Source organism: Ammospiza nelsoni, chromosome 12, assembly GCF_027579445.1.
Source record: "Ammospiza nelsoni isolate bAmmNel1 chromosome 12, bAmmNel1.pri, whole genome shotgun sequence".
Classification (NCBI taxonomy): Eukaryota; Metazoa; Chordata; class Aves; order Passeriformes; family Passerellidae; genus Ammospiza; species Ammospiza nelsoni.
In genome coordinates, this window is record NC_080644.1 from 232,972 (window position 1) to 253,985 (window position 21,014).

Genomic DNA, 21,014 nt, shown 5'->3' on the forward strand with positions numbered 1-21,014 from the left:
CATAGTAAGAAGGCATAACAGAAACACCATTGTTAAATTGATTAATTCCTTTCTGTTTCTTCTTAAAATAGGTTTGTTCTCTCCATTACAACAGATCTAAGATAAAAGTTGTGAGTCTTAATCTTGCCTCTGTTTTTTTTTTTTTTGTTATTTATATCTCCATAATGCAGATATTTTGATTTACAACCTATGTACAGGAGAAATGGACCACAATTACCATTATACTTTCTTTTTCAGTACCTGATATATTTGGAGTCAGACCATACATTCCTCCTCCCAGACTCTTCTCTTCATATCCTTCACAATGCTGAGTTGCATCTATCCACCTATTAGTGCCCTGTGAAACTGCACTTACCACCAAGAGTGTGAAATAAGAACTCACGTTTTAAGATATTAACACTCTATATTTCAATATGAATGCTGTGCATTAGGTATTTTGAAAATGCATTTAGCATTTGACCTATTTCAACAGACAATTTTCCAGATATTAACTTGGGTTCTGAGCTTGCGTCTTGATTACACATAAAGATTTGTTTGCCTCTCTAAAATCTCTTACTTCTGTATCTGATACCAGTTTTCCTGAGCCCAAAGTTGAACATTTGCCCAATCTTTAGTATAGCAATGGAGTGGGGGAGGGGGAGAGAGAAGAACACTTCCGTTGTTTTTCAGATGTATATCTAGCAAAAATTACTTTTAATACTTTTGTTCCCTGAGAGACAATCAGAGGGAAGAAGATGAGAAAGTACTCTCAGCATTGCATGGAACAACCAGTTAGCCCAAAGGTCAACTATATGCTGCATTCACATCATGGCCAAATATACTCTTAGACTGACAATGTCCAGCTGAAGAAACTAGTGAAATTAATGAATTAACTGCAGAAATATGAGGGTTCTGAGATAAAAATCCTGTCATTAAGTATTAAATTTTGCTCCATGGGTAAGATTTTTTCATGAGATACCAGTTCTTTATAGGTATTAAAGTAACTGACCAGATTTTCCAAATCAGTAATTCCTAAGTACTGAAGCCATCTTCAAAATGGTCAACAAAATGGTCCCAAGTCAGCGCCTTTTGTAACAACCAGAAGTATGACACTACTGCAAGGATTAGAAGATGTGGCGTTAGTATAATTACCTTAGTAACTGCAGGAAATCGAATGGGTTGCATAAAACATACAGTGAGTCTTCTGCATCTTAAGAGTATTTTCAAGAACAGCTTAAGACTACATTTTGTTATCAGATCCCTTTAGTCCCTTCCTTGAGGTACTTCACCAGGTAGACTAAGAAGAGAAATAGAGGTGTGTATACACACACTCATTTTAGTCTACCACACACTGATGGCCAATTTTTCTCTACCTTATGGTACACTGACAGCACAGTGTGCTATCACATGCTCCATCCCCCATTATCACGGCCAAAGACTGAACTTCCCTTGAGCTCGGTGTCTCTATTCTTCCAAGTACAGTGCCTAACAAAGTTAGTTAAGCTTTTTAAAGTGCCGAAGTTAAAAAGTATAAAACTGACAACTGAGGTTGAAACCAAAAAAAACAATTAGGGGAAAGACACACCTTTTCTGTCGCCTATTTTTCACTCACAACTTGTACAAGAAAAACCTGTACCACACTGCTCCCTCCTGCCTGCATACAACTAACACATTCCCAAACGTGTCAGCAGCAGCACAAGTCTCTGTAGATCCCAGCCACAAATGCCATTACCTCAGAGAACACACTACAGAGCAGAAAGACTGATCCCCAGAAGAATCATCTTTTGCAACAGAACAAAACACAGGGAAATCACAATAGATAGAGAAGTGGCAAAGGAGATGTGAAACCAGCAGCAGAAAAGAAAAACAGATGGAAGCTATGAAGCGGAATAGAAGAGTACAGTTTCTGCCTTCAAGATTGCACAAAAGAGAAAAGAGGAGAGAAAAACCCCAGGGAGATGGCCTGGGTTATGAATTGATTAAAAAGCTTTCTCACTCCAAGGTTGTGATCTGAAATATATAAGCAAGCCTCAAGAAGCTTTACTCTTCATTGCCTCTTTTTCTACTCCTTGAAAAACCCCAAAAATAAACAAACAAAAACCCCGTCCAAGCCAACAAACAAGCCACACCACAAAGAAGGAATTAAGAAGTTAAAGTGTACATCTGCAGGGCAAACCAGTACTACCAAAGCACCTCAAAACTAAAGAATAAAAACCAACAAATTATTATTGCCAATTATTCCTAAACCTTTCTGGGAATTGATTGTCTAGAGAAATCATACCAGCTGACTGCCCCAAAACACAAAAAGAGCAGTCTCTTCTCTCTCATTCCCAATTTGCTTCATGCATCAGTTTTATGAAAGGAGTCAAAACACTAATTCCTTTTCATAGCACCTTTCTTGGTTGCTCTGCACACTTCAGGTAATTGTAGGCCATATTCTAGATTTGCTAGGTCCTCAGTTCGAGCATACACGGTATTTTATTTCCATCTTCTGAAAATGAGAAGTCTTGGGATTTTTGTTGGCTGTTTGTTTGTAAACAAAAAATTCCTTAAGTAAAAATACAAGTAAGCTAAAGCAACACCAAGACTTAAGCTCTGGCATTATGCACTTCAGAATGCCAGAAGTCAAGAAGAAATTAGAATTAAAAAACATACATTAGTCTTTGTAATAAGTCTAAGGTAAGTTTAAGGAAACTTTCAGATGGATCCAGCCTTGATCTTACCTGTCCTGTACCCTGTATTGTTGAGGTACACTGCAAAGGTGCGTATTTCATGCTGAGCCTGCCAGGATGGAGAGGAACAATTCTCATTGTTGGTGTAAGTGTTGTGGTTGTGGACGTACTTCCCTGTCAGGATAGAGGAGCGAGATGGGCAGCACATGGGCGTTGTCACAAAGGCATTGATGAAATGAGCACCTCCATGTTCCATGATACGTCTTGTTTTATTCATCACTTGCATAGAACCTGAAAGAGGGAAAACATGTCAGAAGTATTTTCTTGTTTCAGTCACAAGAACTCAGATGCTACATTAGAGACCTGAAGGAAGCACAAGTAGTAAGGGGACTGTTATCTCTGAGTGAACCCAAATCCAGAGAGATTACTGATCCTGCCTCAGTGAAGTTCTCCCATTGTTTCAGTAAGGACTAAATACTGAAGTCCTAAGTAAAGATTTGACTCAAGCATGTTGACACAGATCATAATGCTTCTTTCATTTCTCTAAGTTCAAGATTTACAACCGTAACTATCTGCAGCATCTCTACATCCTCTCTGGGGCTGCTAGTACTGTTCCAGCAGCTGAAGGTGAAAAGCACTTTATACAGCAACCCTGACCAAAGCATGTGTACTCCATAAGTGTCATTTAATTTTTGGTTTCACAAGAAACCTGATACGCTACCTTTTGTGCCAGCCTTATGCAAAAGGCTGAGGGTTTTAAGCACAGAATCATTTCATCTGGAAGACTATTTAGTCCAAATTACTGCTCAAAAAAGGCCTTCTGGACTTGTTGTGTAGTTAAATAGTTCTATTCCCTAATGTGAGATATTAGGAGGTATTGATTTCTCTAATTGTCACTGAATCAAAGACACCAAAAAGCTCACTAACAAGTTCACTGAGTTCTAGCTATCCACTTCATCCATTCTGGTAAAAGTCTTACTATCTACATTTTCTTAGGCTTGATTCTGCAGAATCAGATTTTTAGATGACTACTATGTTTTATATAACCAAACAAATAAGCAAGGGATTTGGATAAATTGGGGTAACACAAATAAAATTCTTTTTAACCACAATTACTGAATGCCACATTGCTGCCAAATGTTACTTCTGTTTATTCAAGACAAGGTTTTGGTCAAAGACTGGATCTTTACCATAGACATGCACCTAACTAAATCTGGATCCATATCAGCATTCTTCCTAAACCCAGAAACACCAAGTATCAGAGAAATAAGAAATTTAGTTTCCCTCCTCTATCAGCGCCTAATAGTAAAAACTGAGCAAGGTAAAGAAAATTTTCTTGATCTAGGAAGAATTTCAATTTTCTAAAGAATTTGTCTGGTACATGTCAACAGCATGACCTTGCAAAGGAGATAAAACCTGTTCATCATCAACCCTCCCTTCTTGTTATGAGCAGAAAAAGCCAATTGACAACACGGAGAGGAAGGTATGGGCTCATGCTGGAATAGGGTTTGGGTTAACTTGCCCAAGGCTGAGTTGGATTAATAGCTCAACTTTAATCAAAGCTGATGGTTGCATCCTACAACCATCTGGCACAAACTATGTTGTTTCTGTCAATAATGGATTTAGGTTTGTTCTAAGCTCTTCTAAGCTCAGAATTTCATCATGAAATTGCAACAGTAGGTTGGTTAATACAGAGCACACTGAAAAAACCAGGAGTCAAAACCTAGAGGGAAAATGGTCATAAGCCACATACAAAATCTGACTCTCTGGCACCATGAAGGAAGGTTAATTGCTATGGCAGGTCATTTTACCTAAGAACTGCCATGGCATTAGTTTGAGACCATTTTGTTGGAATGGGTGTTAAACAGAAATTGAAAATCTGCGTGCATTTCTCAAGTCAGAGCACATGTCATATCACTTTGTGACAAGAACCAAGGCAGGTTATTGCACTGCCCCCTTAGAATTTGCTAAACTTCACATATCAAAAAGGAGTTTCTGAAGAAAACAATATTTTACTTTTTTGTTTCTATAATAGCTGTGGGTTAAGTGTTAGTGCTTAAAGGTATTTACAATACAGTTAACAAATATAACAGCTAATTATATATTATGTGAGCTTGAAACCTGTGGATGTTTCCTCTGTTGTCTTATGAGCTAGCCCAAGTATAAACAGGCAGTCTGAAAAAATGTTTTGCCATTGCAATATTGAAATACAATTTAACAACGTCTTTAAATGACAGAGGCATTTATGCATAAATAACAGTACATGTTAAGATTCCCCCTGGGGACAGTAAGCTTCCGTAATAAAAGAAGCTGTAGTGCTGTAATGACAACATCTTGTATATCAACAATATCAATATGATCTAATCTGCTTCTCCAGCTTGAGAACTAATACAGAGTGACAGGGCAGCGCAAGATAAAAATCCAGCATACTCTTCTGTATAGTCTTAAATAGGCCAGCTTTAAATATTTTAAACAGCATTAAATCAGCCAACTAAAGCTTATTTTCTTCTGTTTGCCTCCAATACACAGACAACCATTCTCTTATGGCAGATTACTTATGTGTTAATCAGCAACTGGGACCTCACCACACCACCTTTTGAGCTAGAAAACCTTTGGAGATTTCACTAGTGGATATATGACAGGAAGTCATGCTTTAAAAGTATCAATACTTAATTCAGAATATGTTGCTACCCGTCTAAAACCACTGATAATAAACAAAAATTTAGCAGTTAAAAGAAATTTCAATACCATTTTAAGAAAATATTCATTGGACTACTATGAAAATATGGAAGTTCAATCAATTTGAAGCGTTAAAGTTACTCAGTGAACAAAGATAAGCGAACTTTATGTCGAAATATCACTTGAAATGTGTGCTTTCCATAACTTTCCTTTGCCTATCTTAAACATTTCACCTCAGGGACGAAGCTGATCTTTTGACTAATATTAATGGAGAAAATATCAAATTATTTATGAAAAAATACTGACTTCCTATTAGTTGTGTTTTGTTGAAGGAGGTAATAATTTACATTTTATGGAGCTCCAACTGTTGAAGAACTTGTATTAAGTATCAAGTGATTTGTCTACTCTGAAGCACAATTTCAGAAGTGTTTTCCAATAAACTGAACCCCAGAATTTTAATTGTCTCCTAAAGACTTCTCTTTTTATTGTATTTGAAACTCCTTAGACACCCTTTTCACATCTTCATTTCCCTTTCTTCACCCCAAGACACCCTCACATTTAACAAAGTTCTAAAGCCCCATCTCCACATAGGATAACTAAGAAAAAATTATCTTCCATGCTACTTTTGTAACTTTTCAGAGGAAGGTCTCAAAACATACAAATCACCTCTCACTCAGATTTCTATAATGTGGTTGAAAAAGCTCCTAAATAATCAGATATTTCTCCAATTAGACTATGAAATGAGCTGGTTTGTTAAAGCCATAGCAGTATGGTAGGTAAACCTGATTCAACTGCAGATACTGAATCCATTACACACGAGACATCAGCATTATGCTAACTTGGATGCAGTAGGGGAAAAAAAGTCCGTTCCTAATTAACTATTCCTTGTCACTATATTCCGCTCCTTTATATCATGCTTGTCAATACAAGTATTTTGATTAGACAGTCTATCAAATATGTCTGTGTCTGTAGTTCTTGATGTTCTCATTTGTCTTCTCCCATTTGTATCCATTACAATCTACACTGATTCTTCCTTTGATGTCCTTCAAAGGTTCTGCATTTGATCTACCAGCCCTTCATCAGTATTTTCCTTCTTCCAATACAAGGCTGAGGTTTGGTTTCCAGTAAAACAATTAAGAATAATGTGAATTAAAAAACAAAACCAAAACAACAACAACAACCCACACAAAAATCAAAACAAAAAAACCACCACCTCCTTTCAGGAAAGGACAACATTGTCTTTCTGGTAAGCTCCACCTGCTACTGGCACATTGCTAAATCTATCTTTAAATAAATAAAGGAAAGGCTGTTAAAGGCACTTGGGATTGTGTTGCATTCCCTTTTACCTCCAAAGTTGCTACAAGTGAACAATGAAAGCTAAAACACCAATCAGTTACAGAATATTCTTAAGAAACAGATGAAACCTTACCCATAGTTTTCTCTGCTACGCTTCCATAGCTTCCAACTTTTCCTTAGCTTTTATTTGTAATTCACATCTTGTTTTCATCTTGCTTAAATGCACTAACTACAATCACCACAAATGGCAATTTTGATTAACTTGGACAGCTCACCAGACAACAATAAAAATTAATTCAAACAAATATTGAGTCTCCCAAAGCCATTAGTGGCAAATGACAAATATCCAATCTCAGCTTCATCAAATGGATTTGCCTTAGCTAGATCCTAATTTGCATGGACACATGCCCATTATCCTTGAAACTGGAAAGCATCAAGTTATCAGGCAAGTGAAATATACTGCCCAAAGGACTTACACAATTGCATCAGAAACACAAAGGCTAGCACAAAATAGAAGGTGATACATTTTTAGGACCATCTTCCAAGCCTGCAAGAAAACGTGCTTAGGTTTTTTGGGATATATGTTCTTGAAATTGCCTAATTTCTGATCCAAATAACCATTTAAAAAAAAAAAGGTGACAACAATATTGTCTGATCCTGATAATTTGAACGGCATTTAATTTGATGAGATTACTTCCATAGCAGTCTTTCTTACCATCTTAAAGAAGAATGTGACATCTATGATTCTGCAGACATACAGTAATATTGATACAAAGGAAGCATCTGTACAAAGGCTGCAACGTTGCTGTGATTCAATTCTTAACAAGATGAGTAAGTGTATGAGAAGTACAAGTTGATTAATTTTATGTTCTATTATTTCTGTGAGGTCCATTTTCCAAATTTTCCTATCCATACTAGAAATTGGATGCAGAAAAATTTGGTGGCAAAACTGCCCCACCAGACTACACATACAAGAGCTCTCATTTTTCAGATGACCGAGGCTTCATACACATAGGAGAGTATAATTCTAATGCAAAATCATTAATGTTAACTGGTTTGTGTCAATCACTTCTCATAACTAAAGACAGCATTTGGTAAATACAAGCTTGTTCAGGTAACACAACAAAAGCCAAACTGTCAGTTAATTCATTATTCCAAAACATTAGGGATACCATGTGTTTAATCTTCATCTCCTTTCTTCAACAATTAACACAGAGTTGATAACAGAGTAGATCTTTTCATTCTGTGTCATTTTGCTCAGTAATCAACCACACATCTAAATGGACAACTACAAGAATAGTACGACTGTGCTAGGTAACATTTAAGTAAATAAAATGAAAATTGTATATGCAATGAAAGCCCGCAATTACACAAAAAAAATTGCATAATTACATGGTGCAATTATCAGTTATTAATTTAAACCTGTTGTTTTGGCATGCAGCTTCCCAAGTTATACTTGCAATTGCCATAAGCAAAGCTTAGACGTTTAGATGAAGACAGACAGGCATGAACTGTATATTTCCGCAGGAACAGAAGCTTTAACATTTTGGGCCTAACTTTTGCTGTCCCTGAATTGCAGGCAGATGGAAAAGATGCTCTTTATAAAGGCAGGTTTAAACATTTTCTTCCTATCATTTTTGATACTGAAAAAAAATTCTTATTTTGAATGCAAGGATCTAGCTTCAAGAAAAAGCAATGTCATACTCATTGGCCAAAATTCTCTTTATACTGGTCTCTTACCAAGTTCTACATCCTGATCATCAGTAAGAACAAGGATGATGTTTGGGCGGATGTTTCTACGGTCTCTTTGAAATCTTCCCTTCAGACGTTGATTTAACAGGAAAGCTGAACTTCCATCCAACAGTGATAAAACAGTCATCATGAATAATCCAAGGACAATACTATGCTGTGCCATGTTGTGCTGATTTAATGTTCTCTCTGAACAAGGTAGCTTAACGGCTTCTATTTCTTTTTCTTTGCAGGTCTCCTATAAGGGAGAGGGAAACAAGTATTTATCTATATTTTCACCCCTCTGCACCCATCAAGGAACAGCCAGGTTCTTTCCAAAGAAGTAAAAACCAATGTACTTGAAATAATCTTAAGTCCTAAGAAAAAACTAACCAAACTCCCAAAGCAAACACTTATTTCTCTAGTGCCAGCTAGCAGCAGAAACTTGAAAAATTTAATTCATAAGCTGTTATCAATGTAGGCAACAAAATTTCGCTCCAAGCTCAGATCTGGCAGCAAGCTCAAGGATTTAGCAGGGTTTCAAAATCTTTTGCTGTCATAAATAGCAATCATCCTCCTTCTTCCTTAGTGATCCGTTTACAGATGACATACATCCATTTGCATCAAAAATAGAGATGTTGAGGAGAAAAAAACCCCATATTTACCATAATTCTCAAACAGGACTGTAGTAAAATTTACTGAGCTAACAACATATTTGCAAAGTCAGAGAACACTCAGGCAGAGGATTTGTTATATACTGACTTATCTTACAAATTCCATTAAAGAGCAAAGCTGCCCTGATCTTGGAATTATGTTATGATATTGTTTGAAGTCTACTACAGCTTTGATGCTAGTGCAAGATCCCTTTAGCATTTCTGTTGGCTTCCAAGATCATACACTTTTTAAAAATACCATTATTAATAACGAACACATTTGAAGGCCCATTACTGCTAATGTTCGGGAATGGATATAACAAAGTGACTTGCACTGCCTATGCTCCAAAAATTGACTTGATTGCAAAACAGAGCACATCTAACTGGTACTACTCCTGTTAATGATGCAATGAAAAATTCTTAGTAATTCCTACAAGAAGATCACAAGGAATGAATTAGCATGCTGAAAAATCTTTGAAATCACAGCTTTGCTCAGGCATCTTTTGATATAAAGGGATCTTCTCTTGCCTTCAGAAGTCAAAATAACAACATGAAAACATACTGAAAATATCAAGTACTAATTATTTCATCAGATCCAGCAATCAATGAGTCAGTTTTTTATGAATTCCATACTTGCTCCCTGTCTTTTTCTGGACTGGTGCCAATGATCTTTTGTACAAGAAGGAAAAATCAATTTAAAATTACGCAAGAGAGATTCTCTGGGCTTTTTGTAAAGCCCAGAAACATCAGTGCAAAAAGAACATAGCACAATGTGTTTTACCCTAAGAAACATGTTGGCTATTCTACCCCTACAGAAAACAGTTTTTACTCCAGCAGATTATTTCATAGCCACATTATTACTTCCTCTCTGTCAGCAATTGCTCTTTGAGATAAACTTTCTTAATCAAAGTTTTCAGGCATTAGCAAAACCACTGGTCTGAAAAATTATAATCAGTTTCTATGCTCACATAAATTGAATTTTCACATAAGTCAACAGATATATTGCTATACTAATATGGAATATTTATTAAGAGTACTTTCCAAATTTGCACACTGATAGGGTTTGGAGGAAATGAAAAATCCTCCTTCCTTAACAGTCTGTCCAGTGGGTTTCACAGGTAGGGGAAGTTACCTTTTTTCCTAGAAACTAAAAATTTATTTACATATCCCCATACTTGTTCCAATGGGCAGGGCAGGAGCTTTCAAATTTAACAGACGCAGCCTTAGTATCTGCTGCAGCTATGAAATATGCCAGGCCATAGCAAAAGAAACACTAAGAAGTCAAATCAATTTTCATTCCTTGTACTAAGAATTCCATCTGCAGCAGTATAACTGGGAAGAATTATGTCAGAGTCAATGTGTTGCTGCTGTCCAGAACAGACAAAAGCAGCTCGAGAAAGAAACCTGTATCTGTTTCAACAGGGGAGTGTAGAAAGAAAGTTTGCTTAACAGGCACATACTCTGAGACACGAGCTTTTTGAGGGACGAGGCAGAGCAATGTCTTCTGCTCTTCAGAAACTACCACATATATACTTGTGTTAAAAAAATAAACTAACGCTATAGATGTTTTCATCACACACAAACATTTTTCTGAAGGTCTGAAAGTTCACGTGGGTTTTCTTCAGTCTATACTAGCCAACAGCTTCTCAAAATAAAAGCATTTGCTAACTTTTCTTGTAGCATTTGGAAGGCTGCCCATTCTTGCTATATCTGGTCAGAACTACCTTCACTACAGTGTTGTGCATTTAACAGTCTTTCTTACGCTTTTCTCATCTTTAAAACAAATACATGGAAGTAACCTCCCGACCTCATTGCCTCTCTCCCCTTAGCTAGTCATTTCCTCACACTTTATTGCCCCTCACACACTGCATAACTAAAAAGAGAAACTGTCCCCAGCTCAGAGAGCTGCTTAGCTATCTATTAAATACTTAAGACATTTGAGGACGCACATAAACTGCTCTCCTGCAGCTATTTTATCTACACTCATATATTTGTGGTTAAAAGAATTAGAAATCTCAGAAAAATACTGTGAGTGGAAGAGAGAATTTAATGTCAGATACAACAGGCATCTTCTACCAAACCTGTTACGTCACTCCCCCACAATGAATATTTTTCAACTATTGTGATGTGTTATGTTCCATTGTTATCAGGGTAAGAACTCCTGGGAATCAACTCAAAGTGTGTAATTATGTGCAAAAGTCATACCAATAAGTAGGTAAGAAAATCAAAGCAATTTTAGAAAATAACCTATTTCTTAAAGTATGTTTTCACAAGACATACATGCCCCAACTTAACAGCATATACACAGTACAATCCAAAAGCTAGCTTTAAGTAGTTATCAGAATAGCAACACAAGAGTGTCTCTCATGGATTGCCAGTGGCCAAATACAGATTGGTTTTTTTAACTCCTAGTCTCTGGTGAACTTCCAGGAAGAAACACAAAAAAGTTTCTATTAACAGTTCTTTTCCAATTCCTGTCAACAGGGTTAATCTGCAATTTACAGATAAAGCCAGAACAGTTCCACAGCAATGCCCCAATCTTTTAATATAGCACTTTTAATAGATCACCCTCTCCAAAATGCAATTTTGATCTGAGTGGTACAGACAGTCCACTGCTCTCTGTGCTTCTGCAAGCCATCCTCCAGTATTAAAGATGCTTAATCTGTAGTGGTTCTCATTGGAATTAGGTATGCCTCTTATTTTCTTCTAGATTACACATATGAACTTGAAAAATCTAGTCACTCGTGTTTTATATTTAGGAAAGGGCTATCAGAAATTTATGAAATCTTTTTCAGATGGGGAATCTAGCTGAGTTTTCTTAAGCCAAGCAAACTTCTTAGAAGGCTGCTTTTGGGGAATTCTGGTCCTCTTATTTTCTCCTTCATGGCAACACAAAATGTTGCACTAACATGCATTATAAATGTTGAAGAGATAAAGCCGGACATCCACATTCCATTTATAAAAGAAGTCAGCAAAGGGCTGTTTCCAGGTAGCTTTTAGACCAAGGAAAGCCTTCTTTATAAAACTGCCCTCAGTAAACAACGTCAGTTTTACAGCAGCAGAATGCACAGGGATGACTGATGTCAGTTCTATCCTAGGTGGTATTTTTAATACGCTATTGATTAGTATTGCTTGGCAAAGATGTAAGAGGCCCCATGTGTGCAAAATTAGTAACTGACAGTAGCTTGCGTGGACTGGTGCTCCCAAGCTCCCTAATGCAAGTCCCAGCACAACTGTCTACTGCATAAGCTCTGTGCAACTTCACTGAAGTCAGGTAATTCAGTTATTGCAACATAACCAAGAATAACATCAGACTCTTCCCGCAACTCTGTATCAAATAAATGTCTACTTCAAGTCTACTTCTAGAAATTACTGCTTCTAGTAATGTTTGCATTAACTGGCTTTGGGTTTTATTTGTTTTGGCTTGTTTTCCTTTTAAATAAGTATACTACAAAACACTAAGTACAGAATTGGTATGACAAGTTCAACTTGCCCAGCAGCCACCACAGAACAAGGTAACTGCACGTGATCCGCACAGTGGAACTGCACATTGAGGGAAAACTGGCTGGAGAGAAGCAACACACACCTGCTCTCAATTTGGCTGGAGCCAATACCAGGTGGATTATTTAAGCAGACATAGGTGTGTAATTCATCCAGCGTTTAAATTCATTGAAATATATGGTGCTGGAGACATTACCTAGCAACTGACCCAATCAAATCCACTCTGCCACTTAAATGGATTCAGCTGCGCTGCTGTTCTTTTAACTGGAGTCACTCCTTTGCATCGAGCTTCGGTTATGCTAGGTTTTCTCTCACTAAAGCTGTCAGCCATCACTTCAAACCATTATATTGTGTTTGTAAGAGATAAACACATTTTCATATGTGGATTGAGAAGAATCTTGTCTGCAATCTAACAAGGTTCCCATGGGAAGACTGGTACCAACATTACTGCTGTAATCTAACAACATGCTGCGTTTGCTTATAGTTTTCTACTTTCTGATTTTTTTTCCCCCTCAGGCAGTCAAAAATTTATGAGAAAATACAAAAATCAAATCCCCAGTGCTAAATGTGACTCTTCAAGATTACAGTTGTGCTGATTTACAGTCACTGAATTACTATCAAGACACATTCTTCTGACTTGCTTGCCTTATACTGGTGAACACTAGACTGGTCATATAACAAAATCTCATTCATATTTTGTAACTTTATTTTAAATAAAACAGAATTTAAATTAATTATAAATTTCCCTAGGACTTGATATTTTAAGAAATGTTCTAAGCACCTGAATCTACTTTCTTTCTGCCCACTGCTTGAATATTACTGTGAGAGTTTCCCAGTGACACACAAAGAATTAATTAGTCCTCTGATAGGTGAAATTGCTATTTGGATCCCCCAAATACAGAATAATAAACACTTTTTTTTGCACCGTACGCAACACCCAACAACAACTTGAAAGAAACAAATAATCATTTTGCTATTTTACCTATTATCATCACACATTTTTATTTAATAGATGCAGTTTTACTTTAATGATAATTATATTAACTTGGATTAAGTACAGTAAAAACCACAGACTTATACTTCTGAAAATACTGTAAGGGAATGAGTGCAAGTGCATCAAGACATTAAAAGTAGGCAAAACTAGATACCATTACACAAATACACGCTACCAAATAAACACTTTCTTGGAGCCGTATACTGGGGGGAGGGGGGGGAACCTCCCTGTGTTTATACAGCTGCAAACACACAGAGGCGTTCGGATACACACTCTGTCCGTATCGGTCCGGTGATGTGCCAAACGTGAAGCTGAGCGCTACGGTATCCAGCTGTTTTCGGGGAACTGTTTTCCGCACAGCCTCGTCGCGGCTCCCTCAGCCCGCGCCCTCGGCCGTCCCCGCGGCCGCCCAGGCCCTCCCCCAGTGCCGAGGGGCCGGCACGAACCGCCCGGCCGGTCCGCAGCCCAGGGCGGCAGCCAGCGAGCGCCCACCCGCCAGGCCGGACCGGCAGGGCCGCAGCAGGGCGGGGGAGCTCCGCAGAGCTTCCAGCACGGCTGCCGGAGGCCGGTGGGACGACGTCGCCTCCAGCCCCCGCCCGCCCCTCGGGCCCCCTCGCTCAACTTCCAGCCCCACCCGATGCCAATACAACTACCTTAGGCTCGCCGCCCGGCTTGCCCGCCACAGCAGCCTGGCTCTGTGGCCAGCAGCCTCACAAGCGGCACGGCCGCCCCTAGCTCGCGAGGCGGGGCGGGGGCTCCGGACCTCCCCTCTAGCACTCCCCACTTACCCGCGGAACCGGCGCTCAGCCGTGCCAGGCCAAGGCCGGCGCACCCACCGCCCGCCCGCGGAGCCCGGGGCCCGGTGGCGCGGGGAAGCGCATCCTCCGGCCGCCGTGCTGGGCAGCAGCCGAATCCCGTTTCCCAAAGAAGCGTTTAGAGGAAGCGCTCGGGCGGGTGCTGCCCCCGCCTCTTCTTCCTCCTCTCCCTTCTTCTCCCCTTCCCATTTGAAAAGTTCATTTACCTCGAGGATCCTCCTCCCGAGTTTGCGCAATGCCCAGCGGCGTGCAGGGAGGAAACCTGTCCCACCAGCCCCAGGCTTGTTCAAAGTCTAGCGGCAGCACCGCGGCGAGGACGATGGCGCAGCCCCGCACCCCGGCGCGCACGGGGAAGCCGGGGAGGTGCCAGGCTCCAAAGAGAAGGGGCCGACGCTGAGCTCCCGCCTGGGGCACAAAGCCTTTCTAACCGAAGGGGACAGTCCATGGCGGGCGGAGGAAGGGGAATTTAATTGCACTTCATAGTCTGTGTTCTTCTCGTCCCCTATCGCTAGCGCCTGCCGAGTGCTGCCAGCCCCCCACGCCCAGCGCTGTGGGGCGGAGGTGACGAGACTCCAAAGGGGCTAAAGGCCTGCGTCTGCCCCGGACCCTGCCCCTGTGAGGGCGAGCCTGAAGACTTCTAAAAGCTAACACAGACGCCGTTCCACTGCTGCAGTTGAAATTAAATGGCCCGATATTCATTAGTAATTAAGAAAAGCTTAACAAAAAAACCACCACAAAAACCATAAGAATGAAACGTTTTCTTCTGGCATTCCCATGCTGATAGTGTCAGACATTCAGCACAGATTACCCCAGAATTTCCTGACACTTCTTATTACATCTGATATTCTCTCCCATCTATGATTTATTAGGACTTTTGCTTTAAAGCAATCATTGCCCCCAGTGACCTCATCTGGACTGGAGAAGGCTAACGGTCTTGAACAATTTTTCACTGTTGGGTCTGTTCTTGGCTATGCATAGACAGATCCTAAATAAACAATTTGGGGTGTTTAAACATCTTGCTGTATGATACTGTACAGTGAAATGGCACACGCTTCCTCCAAACACAAGGATGTCACTTCTAAGTTAACAAATGTGCTCCTGTATGGACAAGAATGAGCAATAGAGGTGAAACACTGTATGCCAGTACTACAGTGTTCACACTAGGGGCTGCAACAGCACAACTGTATTGGAATAAATAAACCACTCCATAACAGGGAGTTACACTATTCATAGACCCACATGTTGTGCATAAAACAGGACCTACATCTCACTAACATTGTGATAAAATTCTTTCACTGCTTTCTGAGATAACATTCAACATTTAGCTAGCAACTTTCAACTCACAATGAAACAATTCAGAGGATTTTACAACACACACGTGAGCCAGGATGTCCTGATTCTGCACACTTTAGACATAAATTAATGTCTAAAGGCAGCTGAGTCACACAGAGTCAAACAGTCTTTCAGGCCAGGAACAGAGCAAGGAGCCCAGCATTCCTCTGCCCTAACCACAGACCAACAGTTTGCTACCTGCAACATGCAACCTCTATAAACTACCTCTAAAGGGACTGCAAGCAGTAACTACAAAGCCAAAGAAAATACTGTTTGCTATACAGTGGTTCACACTGAAGAAGAAAATTTACTCTCTCCCTGTTTCTAGAGGACTGCAAGTGGGATTTTCCATTTTAATAAACACATGACCTAATATAAAGCTACAACCTCATTAATATAAACTACAAGCATCAAAAGATACTAAGAATTGTGTTAGTGACATTAGTCTAGGAATCTAAATTTTATTTCATGTCACTGGAAAAATCTGACACAATAGATTGCTCATTTCAACGAAAGAGTACATTCACCTCACTGGGAGTGCACATAATTTCCATTAATGTTAATGGGAGGTATGCAAGTGCATTAAGAGGCTAATACAGCCCCTGCTCTGAAACAACCCTGCAAAGTGGAAGGTGCTTCCTCTTCAAGAGAATGGCATTTTCATCTCATGCATTTCAAAAGAACTCGATCTGGCACAGTTACAAAACAGGATGGGTAACAACTGTTATGCATCCAAACTTAAAGTGGTTTAGTGATTTCAGCTAGTTTTCCTATTGCCAGAAACTCACGGGATTCAGATGTATTTAAAATACTGTGGTTTATTTGAAGCCTAAGGCAATAAAATCATGTGAAATTACTGGTAAAACAAGAAGGTCTGAAAACTGACTCAAACAATGATGAAGAAACCTTTCAAGTATCTCCTTTTTTAATAAAGGAGGTGATTTTATTCACTACCTGGGAAAGGTTTCCATTGGTATATATGAATCATCATAGCTGATCAGAGTTCAAAAGATAAATAAAAAAGCAAGATCATTCCTTTTCACTGACACACCAGATAAACTTCAGTTTCTCTCGCAGCATGCCATTTAACAGCTTGAATTTATTTTACTGTACCTCAAATAACAAATGTTGCCTATTATCTAAAGTATTTTTCTAAAATTATCCTAGGATTTACCTATTAAAGCTAGGAGAAAACAGACATGCAGTCATTTATTGAAATATGAGACATCCATCTACGTTGTTTGCCACAAAAATGCTTTCAAAAATTTAATCTGGAGGTTCTCTGTTCACCTTCCTCTCAAGTGGTATAACAGAAACAGTGCAGGCTAGACTATTAAGTAAACCATGGAGTTGCATGTAAAGGGGAACCACTTTGATCCACCTGGCAGACAGTGGGGGGTCCACAGCATTATCTTTTAATCAGTCCTGAGACAATAGCTAAAACTTCAGGGTGTAAGAAGCACTCAGGGGAACTGTCACGAGAAAAGGGCAGCATGTCAATGACACAGAGAAGCAGCTTCTGAGAAACACGGAGACAGTCAGGAGTCCAAAAGTCATTTAAAAAAACCTCAAAAATAGAAGATAAGCAACATGCTGTGTGAAGCGTGTCTTTTTCATAGTTGCCAAATATATCGTGCTTTCAGAGCTTGAATATTGTCCTCATGTCACATGAAACAGAAAAACAGGGTTGGGTTTCACACTTTTACATACTTAGCCAATGCCTTCTAACTTTTCTTCAGACTTGCTACTCTTTAGCTTTATATTAATTCATCATATGCAAACCTCTCACACCATTAGTCATTTAGATTTCTCCTCTCTGCTTTCATGTTTCTTAATGTGCACACACATGCTTTGAGCCATCTTTAAAGACCTAAATATAAAGCCAACAACAGAACATGAGCATGATCTCTCTTGCTTTTCCTCAGTATAAATTATTACAGTAATAAGTTCACAGTTATAGTAATTACACTGGTCTGAGCTCTTATGGCAAAGTTTATAGAATTTTATTTTTTATTACTTTAAACAACTATATTTCAGTTGCATAAAATGTGTAAATATTGCTTAACCAACGATCAAAATGCCATTAGGAAGGCATAAACAGCATAACATGCTCTACTCCTTGATCCCTCGACAGGTGTTTTATATGACAGACTTCAGCTCAATGATTTTAAGGGCAATTGATTGACATTCACCTTTTAAAGTCAAGTTGCACTTCCAATAAATGTTCAGTCACGTTATGGGGGAAAATTATTTATACATTCTGAGGTACTACAAAAAGTGAAAAAGGGGAATCCTGCCAGGAAAAGCAAAGGAGAAGGGGGAAAAAAAAAAAATCACCTAGTTTGCCTGCTCCAAATGTTAAGCCTCACACTCTTCTGCATGAAAATAAAGATCAAGTATAGTACACTGAATTTAGTTACGAGTTCACAACACATGATATAATTCTAGTTTAATACTAATATAATTAATTTTGATCATAATTTGTAACAGTGAATGCAAGCTTTTTAGCAAAATATTGAAGCAACAAAGATGATGAGGAGGCTGTAACAGCAATAAAAAGAACACCCTAGTGCACTGACAAAAGTCGTAGTTCATCTATCCAAACAACAAACCCAAAACAAATCCTTCCCACAATGCCAAAGAGAAATTCATAAGAAAAAAATGGCAGAATCCTGAAGCTCACATATAAAATTACTATCTGTGTCCTGAGTATTAATACTATAAATAATGCTCAAGGATGCATTTGAAGGATGAAGAGTGTTAACTCAATGAACTATTGTTGGTCACACAGCCCATAAAAAGAAGAACTGTAGCCTGCATTTACCCCATTTATAAGTAACCCTTAAAACAGCAGCCTGTAGTCAGTAATGATTTAGTAATTTATTTTAATAAAGACTTTTCCTTTTTATAAAGAATTAATATTTTTCTTTTGTGCATCCTGATCTTATTTTCCTTTATTGGCTTTCAACAGGTGGTACTACAGTAGTCAGGCTGCCTCCTCTTCCAATATCTGGATGTTTTATGGATATGCAGCAACGGGCCAATCATCAACTGAACACATTTTTTAATCGATGATTAGCTGCACTCTCAGCACAATTTGGTATGTGATGCAAAATGTGAAATACTACCATACTAATTTTTACTAAAAATTCTCCTAAGGAAGACAACAGTCACTCCCTTATGTAAATAACATTTCCTAAGAAAATAGTAAAGTGTGTAATGATAAAATACTCCATATCTATCTAAAAACAACTATGCTCTGATTTGCATGTATTAGAGCAGAAAAACATAAAATCAGCTGATAAAGAGGATGGCTAGAACAGCAGGCTCAGCACGACAACGTGCAGTGTTTCCTGAGGTCCCCGGGCATTCACCATGAGCCAAGGGTCTCCTCACATGACTGCGCCGGCTCCGTTTCTCTCCAGCAGCGCAGTCCCAGCACCCTGAACGGTCACCTCCACGTCCTGCCTCTGCACATTTCACACACTGGCACAGGTATACAACCTATGTTATGCACTTTTTGCCATAGAAAGGATTTATTTGCAGTCTTTGGGTTTAGGTGAACTTGATGCACCTACAGCAGAAGTACTTTCACTTACAAAGACCTATCCTGTAGACACAAAGTCCAACTGGATGCACCTGGACTTCATCTCTATTAGGAAAGCTAATACTACTAAGAAAAGCTACTTACTCTGCTTTTCATTGTCTTTTAATTACCACTCTGCAGCAGCTCTCCCCCTCTAGCTCAAATACTTTATATAATAAAAAAAAAAAAATTATATATATATATATATGGATCTGACCAAATATTTGTATATTCTAAGCTGGGCTTCAAATGGATATTAGCAAGAAATATTAGGAGAGAAAATTACACAACTGCATGCATTTTGCACATGCAGAAAGTAATTTTCTTTTTCTCTTGCCTCAATAGCACAAGTGAGGCAAAGCTTATGGTGGGACGTGATACCTGTTATTAGATCAACTGCTACAGATGGGAACGAACAGACACAGCCTCAGGCATATCAAGTACTTCAGATCTGAAACAGAAGCAGCTATCTTCAAAGTTAAGCTGCTCTAAATTTAACTAATGTTTTAATCAAGCCATGTGAAAGAAAAGTAGTTCAGATCTCTGATAGAGGAAGGCCTGCTAAAAAAGAAAAAGGAGACAGATTCTTAAAATAAGATAGTAACTCATCTGCTGAAAAACACAGACTTGTTACTGAGGTGGGAGAAATGAGAAGAGAGGCTAAGAAAATTACAATACATCTTTAAAACCTATGTCTAATAAGTCTATCATTTTTACCTTTTATCAGAGTGATGAATTTTAATATTAAGGCTTATGTTTTGAAGGTGTTTTGTGGATTTCCCTTGAGGGTCAGGATTGATTCATCAGGGATAGTTACTTTATGAGAAATGTTCATCTATCAGTAACTGGCATCTCTCTTACTGATCTGCAAGGACCTTGAAGATTTCTTGATTCCCTTTGTGTAAGGTCATTTGGTGCATTTGGGTATGCAGGTTACTACAGACTACAGAGATGTATCAGCAAGTACATATGCAGTTTTGATAGTATTACGGTAACTTCATTACTGGTAATATGCAGTCTTTTGAAAGATTTAATGTGCATTCTTAAAATAGAAACTACTATAATTTTGAAAAAGTTGTTTTTTAATGACAAATCGGTTTCATTTTTTTCCACCAGATATCAAGGGTAGAGATTATTTATATAATGCTTCAGGGACATTAAAGCCATCCAAATTCTTTCTACTTTGTTCAAGACAAAAAAGACATTGAAACAGAAACATGTGCTGCCCCTGGCTAAAGAACAGTTTACTTTCATTTCTAAAATGTTAAAAATAAAGTTGAACCTATATATGAGCTTCAGCATCAGTGCCCTCCCTTTAGAGTTTACAATCTTCCATAAGGTAGTGGCAAGTTTTCTGCATACGAAAAAACCTTGATCAAAACTACAATACTATACCATTAATGGCCACTGACCCAGTGATGTCTCAAATCATAGAATTTTTTGGGCTGGAAGGGACTTAAGGATCATTCCTTCCAATCTCCTGCCAGCGGAAAAAGTGTCCCTCCTCCCAGAGGACACTTTCCTCTGTCCCAGTTTGCTCCAAGGCCTGTCCAACCTGGCCTTGATACTTTCAGCGACTGGGCAGACACTTCTCTGGGCAACCTGCGCCACTCCCTCAGGTGCCACCCTCAGAAGAATTAAGCATCATGGTTGCCCTTTAGGCTTAGAATACATATTATTTCTGATTTCCATAATTATGTCTTATTCCGAATTCAGAGAGAAATGTATTAATAACTAGAAGCACAGTTTATTTTTCCATCACTGCAAAGCTCTGGCATT

At 38.7% G+C, this 21,014-nt stretch overlaps 1 protein-coding gene across 3 annotated transcripts in view; it reads right to left on the bottom strand.

Moving 5' to 3' along the window:
- The window catches only part of SULF2 (sulfatase 2), an 80,902-nt gene that overhangs the window by 37,641 nt on the left and 22,247 nt on the right, over window positions 1-21,014 (bottom strand). The window contains exons 1-3 of one of the 3 annotated variants that reach the window (XM_059480661.1): window positions 14,524-14,569; window positions 8,367-8,613; window positions 2,703-2,942 (exon numbers count right to left, since the gene is read on the bottom strand). In XM_059480661.1, coding sequence (XP_059336644.1) covers window positions 2,703-2,942; window positions 8,367-8,541 — 415 coding nt within the window. In that variant the 5' untranslated portion in view covers window positions 8,542-8,613; window positions 14,524-14,569. Of the gene's footprint in view, window positions 1-2,702; window positions 2,943-8,366; window positions 8,614-14,290; window positions 14,499-14,523; window positions 14,570-21,014 lie in introns of those variants that run through there. The other 2 variants (XM_059480660.1, XM_059480659.1) reach the window with 2 other exon arrangements.